This window comes from Amblyomma mixtum, chromosome 2 (assembly GCF_055824585.1).
Source record: "Amblyomma mixtum isolate Tamu chromosome 2, ASM5582458v1, whole genome shotgun sequence".
In the NCBI taxonomy this organism is placed as follows: Eukaryota; Metazoa; Arthropoda; class Arachnida; order Ixodida; family Ixodidae; genus Amblyomma; species Amblyomma mixtum.
This window is the reverse complement of record NC_143013.1, coordinates 68,937,850-68,948,615: the sequence shown is the minus strand read 5'-3', so window position 1 is coordinate 68,948,615 and position 10,766 is coordinate 68,937,850. Positions and strand designations below refer to the sequence as shown.

Genomic DNA, 10,766 nt, shown 5'->3' with positions numbered 1-10,766 from the left:
TAAAGGGACACTGAGGAGAAATTGAAGTTGTCTTGTATCGACAGAATACCAGCTCCTGATTACAGAAACGCCACTCATACTGACAACAAAGCTCTTGTAACGTAGACAAGAGCAAGAACCAAAATGCAGGTATCGCCGCCACAGGCCAAACTCGCAAGTACAAGCGTGATGACGTCATAGGACAAAACAGTGTTGCTAGAACGTTCTAGCAACACCAGGACACGAGATTCACGAATCACTGAGGCGCAGCCATGCATGCGCAAATCTCCTTGACGTCGCCAGATGGCGCCACGTACTCGGCAGCTACGCGCGCGCGCGCCTGCAGCATCAGCCTGCTCACCGGCGGTAGGTGGGCTCCCGGTATTCCGCTAGCGGTAACAAGGTACACGGTATGCTAAAGGTGTCTATTTGCGAGAACTTCGTTGACGACTTCGAGAACGGGATCTATCGTAACGGTGGCAAAACGCCGGTGCAAACGTAAACGAAGCGACGGTAGCGACGGTAGCAATAGCCGATAGATGCCTTCAACGTGCGGCCGGCGGTAGCTTTCTTTTTGGCTGCTGCTAGGCCGCACTGCTGGCCGCTAGAAATCACGGAGTCTGCGTTACGTCATGTGTACTTCATGTTTCACGTCATTTAGTCCTGTGTCGTCATAAGAGAATCCCAAGTTTGAATCAGAGCGGCGGGAAAAACTTTTTCAACTTCGAATCCAAATTTCTTAGAAATAAATGCATCTTTTGCCGCCGGCCAAGTGGCAACAAAGCCATGAAATGCCGAACTATCGGATTTTGCTTTTAAAAAAAATATTAATACAGCTCTCCTCACTGTTTAATGGCGTCTTGCGATTGAGGCAAACGAAACCAAAACTACATTATCTTGCAATTTATTTAAAATTACAGGTCAAGAGTTTAATAACCTATTTATTAAACTAAAAATTAAATGCTAAATGCGCGCTTGTTTACTAATTACTGTTAAAGTATTATTTACTAGTCTATTTTTTTTTTCGCCTTTTAGATGCAGCATCAAATATGGCGGCGTCCAGAGTGCTCACGAGTTTCTGCAGGCGTGCATACCTACAAAAAAGTACGTTGGTCGTTTCTTTAAGGCTGTTAAGCTTGCCCACATTCAATGCCAGAACTCTCAAGAAGCGTCGGCTTGCTTGTCTCAATACGGAACTCTCTTTAGACCGCAGCATTGTCCAAAGCTTACACCCGGTGTTGAGCTCGCTCTTAGTTTTGGAAGTAACTGTAAAAGGTACTACCTTTTAAAGAAATCGCCGAATGTTTTTGCAGCGCCTTGCAGGTTTCTCGCGTCACAGTCACCGCAGCCGTCCGATGTGCAAGCAGAGAGCGTTGCGCCTGCCAGGAGGCACCGCTCAAGGATACCCGAGAAAATGGTGGACTACAGGCAAGTGCATTCCGCTCTGGTCTTTGCGCCGCGGCACTACGTTGGTGAATGACAGGAATCGTAGGTAATTATTGGACGTAATTCCTAGACTTTAGCTTGCTAAGCGAGTTGACTTGAATAGTAGCACCAAGACTGCGGTGATACTGCACCAGAGCCCCTAGATTTTGTAAGATGTTACGTGTGCGCGTCACTTAATCAATGACCAGGGAAGTTTTTTTTTTTTTTTTTTTGCCATGACAGTAAACCAAGACTCTTTGTAACCCTTTATTTGCGCTTCCACCCAGCTGATTCGGCTTTACCGACGTCTTGATAATTACTACGATATAAGAAAAACACAGCAGTCCCTTTCCTAGGAAGGAGACTGCTGTGTTTCTAAAAAGGAAGGAAGTAAAAGAAGTTGGAAAAAAAATGCTTACCGAACGAGAATTGATCATTTCTCCATTATCTCTGCGTGTCCTCAGGTTCATCTACCCTGAGTTTCTCCCAATCACTGACTTCAGTTTGAGGAATGCAATTCGAGAGAAACTGGAACGAAAGGACATGCTCAACCGGCGGTCCGTCATTGAAATCCCCGAATTCTACGTTGGTAAGACTCATCTACCACACTTAAAAGCTTGTCAGTTGAGAGGAGCACGTCACGCGGCATTCATTTCACTGATAGCAGTGTGGTGCATTGCTTATGTACACCTTCTCAAGTGTGGAGGCAGTGCACCTAAAGCAACCCTTGAAGACCTCTCTTTGTTGGCTATTTTCTGTTGCATTGCTTGTAATTTTTTCATGGCACTTGTGACCCTGCATTTGCATTTAATTTTGGATGCTTGCAGCTGCTAGGTTCAAAAAGCTAATAAAACCAGAGGTTCGTGTCTTTCTTAACCTTATTGGTTGCGTTCACATGAAGAAAACTGCCTTAATTTTGTGATAAACAGTGTACTTTAACTGCACAATTATCGCTTGTCTCAAAAGATGTTTGCCAGTGGTTTGAAGGTTTTCAAACTTTGATAACTTGTAGTCGGGCCACAATGAAATGTGAGCCGTTTGTGTGAACAAAACGAAATATTTTACCTGTGCACTTTAAGCTGTTGTATACAACTAACGCGCACCATTCTTCTGGGAAAAGGGTATACCAAAGTACATGTTCGTAAACCAGTTGTGAAGGAATGTCTCGCTGCAAAGTAAAAAAGTATGGTATACGGGTGTTCACATTTTATTCCGCCCTGACTGTGCATAAAAATTCGTGTTTTCATACTACACCTTGTTCTGTGTAATTTATGGCAGCACCCGTTGTCCCAGGCAGACTGAATATTTTTGTATATATAAATAAACAGAAAAAAAATGACTAACATTGCTTCTGAAACAAGTTTCTTCATTTCAGATAAGTTTGGGTGTTGCAAGAGGCTCTTCACCTACTGTTTTTGATCCTATTCCTTTCATTTTTCAGCTTCTGTAGAAAAGCTGCAGTCAGAAATGTATAAGGTCTTTATACATGAAATTCGTAATCATTAAGTGTGTAGAAACTAATAATTTTGCCAATTTTAATACAAATTAAGGGACCAGTGATTATCACTGTTATTAAGTAACTAATTTAGGTTCATTTTAACCTGTCAAACTTTCTAGCTCACACAGTCTATATTAGGCCAGCGCACATCACCACGACACATTTTCTAGTGTGGGTGTGGGTGTTCTAATGTTCTGGTTCTAGTGTGGATGGGCCCACAGAATACCTGCATGCATGAACATAATGCACGCACATGATGTATGGATAAATTAAAAGATGGCATATTATGTAGTTTCTGATAAGACTGATAAAAACTTGAGGACTGCCTTTACAGTATGTTGGGCTTTACCAGCGCCCATTGAGGCACCCAAAAGTGTCTGCCCTGATAGAGTGTGTTAAATAAAGCAGAAAACAGTTTATAAAGCATCCGCAGCCAGTGACAGGGTGGGGAGGTTGGGCAAACTGTGCACTTTTTCCAAAACCTGACCATGACAAAACTGGCCCATAGCTTCTGTAATAAGATCTGGGCTTGGCATGGGCAAACAAATGCCTCGAACTTGAGCTGTACAAAACCCATCATATATGTGCCGCTCAGTGTGCTGGCAAAGAGTGTAATGGGGATTGAGAAGGCGAGTGACAGCAGATAATTGCAGGACAAGGATCACAAGGAGAGCAGCCAAGGCCATTTATCGAGCTTTCTCATTTACCTTGACACCAACATGTAAAGGGGTCGACCAAAAGACCAGCAGTCTCTTCCCCTTGCAGGCCATGATTTTGTTGGCATTAACTTTCTCTAGGCAGTTAGAGTGACATGTGTCACATAAAATGACACTGGACAAATTGCAGCGTTAAAGAACAATGTGTAGTCTACCACTGAGGCGTGTATTAATCACCGAGTTAGAGCTGATGCTGCATAGGTTTCAAGCAGGTACAGTCTTTGTCAAAAGTTTAGAGCCCAGGGGGTTCGCTTCTAAGCCTCGCAGTGGGACTCCTGTATCATTCGTGGTAGTCCTACCCACTGGAGGAGGCAGGACCAGAAATCTTCTTGCCTTCAGCAAATTTGGAACGCTGGAGGTGCATTACGAACCAGACAGTGTGCTTCAGAAGCAAACTCCCTGGGCTCCAAACTTTTGACAAAGGCTGTACCTTATCCAAATAAAGTGAATTTTGCTGTGAAACTCAGCACCCTTTTGTAGCCAGAGTCTTCCATAGTCACGCAAAGGGAGATCCTGAGTGGTACTATATAGCTGCTTGTGCATCAAGTAGACTCACTTGTTTAGGCAGTTGAGCGATGGAGGAACATGGCTTTTGTTGCTTTCTTTGTGTTTGCTTATATAGTGACGTGACGTGTCCTTGTTTGGTGGAATGCAGCAGTTCTTGAAACACTGGCACTAGCAACTGAATAATATCAGTGTCTGCATTGGACCACAGGGCACTTTGTTACCAGACTGCTGGCATTTCATGTTGGGTTTCAGAACGGACAAGCGTTTTTCGAAGTTTTTTGTGCTTTTATTTCGGAGCCTTTCCTTCTTAATGCCAGGCTTAAAATTCATCCCTCTTCCTGTTTCTGCCAGTATGAGAAGCAGTGCATGCCACAGTCCCTCTTTCTCCCCTGTGTTCTGTACTGTTTCACAACATTCAGGGACCATCATGGCAGTCACTGTGTCTGACAACAATGCCCCTGGCAAGCAGAACCGCTTTGTCGGGATCTGCATCATGCGCCACGGTGTTGGCACACGGCACCAGTTCACACTCCGCAATGTTGTCGACAACCAGGGTGAGACATGTTTCCGTCGTGTTTGGAGTTGCAACTGTTTCTTTTGACTTGCATTATGATTCTCACTTTGTGGCTTTGTGGTTTATGTTGTTTTGTGCTCCGCACATGCGTTGCCTTCTTGTGAGCTGTAGCTACAATATTCATTTTTAAGTGGGTGCAGGCTAAAATTGTACTTTAAAGAAACGTGGCATAAGAGCAGCTCTATAGTTATCGCTACCACTTCTTCACCCCGATGAAGGGCTGGGTCTCGGGTCTTTTTCCATCTCGGGCTTTCTATCTAACTTCAGCATTGCATGCATGCTGTGAGGTGCACCCCTTGTTCAGAGTATACAGGCCACCGTGTGCATGACCTGAACCTATTTCACTGCGCATGATGGGGCTTCTGAGGCTCTCTTTTAAAAGGCATTGCAAAGCCCTTGAGGGCGAGGGTTCTTCCTGCCCTCCAGAACGCCAACATCCTTCAGATGTAATAGTCCCCTTCTTTCTTTAAAATAAGCACTGCCACGTAATCCTTTGCAGACATGGGTTTTTTCTGTGTTCCAAAAAAATTAAGCCATAATGCTTATTGTTAACTTTTCTCTGGTGATTGCGGCTAGCAGTTCTTCTTTTGTTATGCAGAATGGCTGCTGGAGTCGGTCTGTCTAAACAAGAATGAGGTCTTTGAACTGTGATTCCTTGCATTCCCTGCTCAGTTGCTTTGGCATTTGGCTGCTGATCCCAAGGTTGTGGGTTCAATCCTGGCTGCGGTGGCCGTGTTTTGATGGAGGTGAAATACAAAATTCCTGTGTGCTGTAATGTCAGCGTATGTTAGCCCCAGGTGGTCTAAATTAATTTGAAGCCCTTTACCATGACGTCCCTCATTGCCCATGTGTGGCTTCGTGAGGTTAAACCTCACAATTTAGAATTTACTGGCTTTACCCAATGCTTTTAACATTGGAACAGCTCTTATGGTATGCTTACTCTAGTATAGCAGAAGCCACATTACTAACTGTAGCTCATTATGAAGGAGCTGCTCACCGCTATCACTGTTTATACAGGGTCTGCTCTGAAAGTGGTAGGACTGGTTTTTTCCTGGGCGAACGGGCGGACGAGAGGTGGTCTGCGCATGCAGGATCGTTGAAGGGGGATATTGGGAATGCTGGGGAAAATCGGCAGTAGGCTCTCGGCCGTTGAAGAGAGGAGGTCGCTTGTACTGCGAACCCCTGTTGAAACGTCTCGTCACGCAGAATCGTCGAGCGTTTGCTCGATCAGCGATACGCGTTCAAATTTTGCGTAAATCTTGGTAAAACGGGCAAAGAAACTCACAACATGATTAAGGAGGCCTACCGTGACGCTTCGATCGGTAGATCAGGTGTTTTTTGAGTGGCACAAGCTTTCCTGAGAAGGTAAGGAAAGAGTGGAAGACGACGACCGCTCCAGACGCCCTTCGACCAGCAAGACCAACGAAAATGTGTAGCGAGTGAAACATTTACTTAACAGTGATCGTAGAATGAGTATCAGAATGATTGCTGATGACTTGAGCATTCCTCAAACCCAAGTTTTTGAGATCGTGACAGAAAACTTATCCATGAGGAAAGCGTGCGCGAAGTTGGTGCCGGGAGTGTTGTCAGAGGAGGAAAAGGCCAACCGGTAGGATCTTCATTATGTGAATGAGGACCCCGATTTTTTGCCCAGCACAAGGCGGCAACGCTGCCTCAGCCCCCCTACAGCCTCGACTCGGCCCCGCCAGACTTTTTTCTATTCCCGAGAATAAAATCGACGCTCGAGGGGAAACATCATGGATCGGTAGAGGTGGTTCAACAGGCCGTGACGAGGGAGCTAAACAGCCTTCCGGTCCAGGCGTTCCTGGAGGCGTACGAAAACTGTAAAACTCATTGGCAGCAGCGTGTAGGTGCGGAAGGGTGCTACCTTGTAAAATTGTAATCGTTTGTACTATTCTCTTGAATAAATTTTGTTTAAAAAAATGAGTCCTACTACTTTCAGAACAGACCATGTATTAGCAAGCGCAGCTTACCCAAAGCATCCTGTTTTGAATGGTCATTGCTAGGAGTGGCGCTTCCAACAAAAAGAAGGCAACTGTAAAACAAGCAGTGCATCAGTTTTGAGGCACCACCAATTGATTCAGCAGCTTTGCAACTCTAGTCGCTGAGCTAGAAAATGAAGCAGCTTATAGTTCTTCCATAACTGTCACTTTTCGACTGAAGTGCCCATTTTGGACCATTGCTTTTCAGCCGAAATGGGCGCATGCCCAGCGAGAATTTTGCTATGGTCAACACCTAGCCCCAGCATTGAGCTTTATTGCCATCTTCTTTTATTTTTTCTCCCACAGGTGTGGAGATCATGTACGATCTCTACTGTCCTCTGATACTGAAAATCGAAGTGTTGCGGCTCGAGAAGCGCTTGGACGAGCACCTGCGGTATCTGCGGGATGCGCCTCTCGAGTACAGCACGTTTCCCTTCGACATGGAGGCCCAGACACACACTGAGGGTGCAGCCGTGCCCATAAACACACTCAAGGTGAAGGAGGCCCCTGCTATGTAAAGGGCCTTTGCCTTTGGGCAATTTGGTTTTGCTGCTGCGCTGGTGCTGTGATATCCACCCTTGTTATCCACTTATTGTGACGCATTGGGTCATCTAGTCTTCATAGCCATTCCTACTTTGGCCAATAATTGTCCTCAAGAATGCAAGTTTAAAGTGACAAGGAACATATAAGTTACTCGCTTTAGACTGATGCATTTTTGCATTCTAAGATAGCAGGTGTGCCTGTTTAACTAACCCAAAGCTTCGATAACCAAGAGGGTTACAAAAAATTGAGAAGATGATTATGATAGTTAGCCGCCGCGGTGGCTCAGTGGTTATGGTGCTCGGCTGCTGACCCGGAAGACGCGGGTTCGATCTCGGCCGCGGCGGTTGAATTTCTTTGGAGGAAAAATTCTAGAGGCCCGTGTACTGTGCGATGTCAGTGCACGTTAAAGAACCCCAGGTGGTCGAAATTTCCGGAGCCCTTCACTACGGCGTCTCTCATAGCCAGAGTCGCTTTGGGACGTTAAACCCCATAAACCAAACCAAACCAAACCAGTTGGTAATGCGAGATTTGAGCGCAGCTCTTCACCACTGGTAGGTGGCGTGTACACTGATAGCCACCCTTTGGGATCTTCCTGTAGCAGCCACCTTCCAGGTGGCGTTTCGCTCTGCTACTTGGACAACCGGCGGTTACGCCGACAACGATGCAGAATGCAAGAACGAGCACGTATGAGCTGTGCTCTGAAATGTAAACTAGAGGTGGCAATTTCCCACATTAGTACACGTTGCCTTACATCAGGAATGGTGCCTCAGTGGCCCAGAGTGGGTGGACTTGACTGAGGTTTATAAGAAAAACTAAAAGCTGTACATCTAACAAAGGAAGTCTGTACTTCTGAGCACTTGCCAAAGTGATGTTTTGTTCGCACCTGCCGAAGCAGTGTGTGCCTACGTAGGACAGAAAATGGTCTCCTATAGTAGTTCTGCCATTAGTTGATATAGTTTACGTGGTTTTTTTAGTGTAATACTGTTAAATGGATTTTTATATGCCAAATCAACATTGTAGGCTTTAAGACGTGCCATAGTGGACAACTCGTATGCATCGGGAGCACCTGGCCCCTTCTGATAAGCACAGAAATCTAAGCATTCAAGTGTTTTTATATTTTGCCTTCATCAGAATGTAGCTTCAGTGCGTTCAGTGCATCAAAATGCAGGCACTTCATGCGATGTGCTTTGGATTTAAGTTGTTAGCTTATTTAATTACGCCTATGGCATCTACATTGTATGTGTTGGGAAATATGTGAAAAGTTCTATCGTATATTGAGACACTGATGCCTCGAATGGGGTGACTGCCTTGCATTGCTTTGAGGCTGATAGCTCTTTTACCTTAGTTGATGTGGATCTTGATATATCTTGGTGTATATATCTTCATGGGGGTCAAATGCCCGTCAGCAATTTGTGCATACGGATGGAGTGCAATATGATTGAGAAAATTTCCTGCACGTATCAGGCAGAATTGTTCTTAAGGAATGTGAAGTTTTGGTCTGTCTGAATTTGTAATTCATTCTTTGTAGCATTTGTGGCCATTCATTATGGCCGCATGCCTGCTTGGCACATTGATAGCTTGCTAAAATTGTTGCTTTCTTTAAGCCGCACAGTAAAGTGCCTGTGGTGTTAGAAGGAAGCTCCCTTTTCTTTGGCAGCACTGTGCTATTTGCTCATTCTCTGGTATAAAGGTCGTGAAGTAAGCGTTGTCTCGTTTTTACTGTGGCATCTTTAATGCAGGGTGTCACTGCCATCGTCATGATTTGCTGTTGCTGTGCCCTGTGTACCATGTCACTTACTGTATTTATTCACATCTTGAACACAGCTTCTTATCTCCAAGAATCACTGCTAATTTGCTGGGTGTGTTTATTATGTAGCCTAAAATGTACACTGTCATCAAGTAAAAAAAAAAATCCAGAATTTTTAATGACTAATGCAGGGGATGCATCTGTCAGGCAAGTGCGTTTGTTGTGCAAGTAAATGCAGCAAACATAAATCATGCAGCCAAAGCTTCTCGTACAATTTTAAAACAACTGAATGAATGATGACGAATTTTAATGGCACAAGGGCAACTGTGGCCAAAGCGCCATGAAACAAGGCTTTTTCTCCTACTCGAACTGGGGTCAAAGACCTATTTCTTAAGCATTCCACCCTAAAAAAGCCGAGCACCAGGCAGGGGAAAGCTCGTACCCATTGTATCACCGGTGATCACCCGGCAACCCTGGGTGTCGAACTCCGCACCTCCCTCAAGCAAGGTGGATGCTCAAATGACTAGGCCACCACTGGCGTTTTAAAACAACTAATTTTTTTCTCCATATTGGAGGGGTAGGATATTCAGAGGCATAGACTGGTCACAGCTGGCTCAGGACTAGGATGCTTAATTGGACATCACTGAAAGGAACCCTTATGCTGCAGTGGCCAGTGACAGTGATGGCCTTTGTATTTTCTTGCATCACAAGGCAGATGGATAGACAGAACAGGATGGATTAGAATGCACCTCAAATACTGCATGCGTGTGTCTGTGCATGTGTGGCCATCTTTTCTTTTACCCTTCGTCTTCCTGGTGCAGGTAAAGCTCAAGCCGCGACCGTGGCTCGAACGCTGGGAGCGCCAGAAGCTGAAGGGTGTGCAGGACCTGGGGCTTCCACAGCGGTTCTACGACAAGGCAGCTGCGGTGGAAACGCCCTGGGAGCGCTACGACCTGATGAAGCAGTATCGACAGGTCATCACCGAGGACGACCAGCTGCCCATCTGGGAGCAAGTGGACCAGCACCGCTCTACCGTTGAGGACGCACAGAGGCGTCAGCGACGACGACAGCTCCTCCAGAAGGGCAAGAAGTGAAGGGGGGAAAGCAGTGTTAAAAGTGACTGTAGTTCTCCCATCATGCAACTGTAGTTTCTGATGCCGGTTTGGACTTGAGCTTTCCTCCGCTGCATTGTTTGCATTCCGGTCAAAGCTACGCCCCATGCTGCACTGAAAGCGCAATAAAGCCTGCCATTTGGTGCTGTGCCTACTGCGTCTGCAAAGCACAGTGGTTCATCACTAAAAAACCACTCAATGTGGCTCATTGCCTTCTGCGTGTGTTTTTCAGAGCAGTTTTCTTTGGGCTTAGCCTTCTGGGTGCAGCTGACCGAAAAGAGAGACTTTGAACCTGCAGTGGCGACTGTATGCACATTCACTTTAGAAGCCAACTTGCTGTTTCACTAAGTGGTGGTGGTAATCACCACACTAGTCTTGATTGCAGTGGGCTGTCGTTGATCTGAGCTTGCTTAACTTAGTATACTTCTATTTTAATCGAACTGACAGTAGGCTTTCATGAACATCAGGTGTGTTAAAAAGGCTTCCCTTAATTTCAACGCATTTTCAGACTCTTTTTCAGTTCAAAATGGTCGAGGCGACTGTGGTTTCTATGTGCACCTGGATAAATATGAACACAGCGAGCAGCATAATGCAGTGTTCCAGCTGCACTGAAGCCCCATTTTAATGAGAACTGGGAGGAACAGTGTGTGGTGTGCAAATGC

General features: G+C 45.5%; 1 protein-coding gene across 1 annotated transcript; it reads left to right on the top strand.

Moving 5' to 3' along the window:
* The first annotated feature begins 1,014 nt into the window (after positions 1 to 1,014).
* mRpL19 (mitochondrial ribosomal protein L19) lies at positions 1,015 to 10,254 on the top strand. Its single transcript, XM_089571802.1, has 6 exons — positions 1,015 to 1,083; positions 1,293 to 1,407; positions 1,869 to 1,993; positions 4,545 to 4,679; positions 7,009 to 7,196; positions 9,814 to 10,254. The coding sequence occupies exons 1-6, from the start codon at positions 1,029 to 1,031 to the stop codon at positions 10,084 to 10,086; spliced, it is 891 nt and encodes a 296-aa protein (XP_089427928.1). The 5' UTR covers positions 1,015 to 1,028; the 3' UTR covers positions 10,087 to 10,254.
* Positions 10,255 to 10,766: the final 512 nt, after the last annotated feature.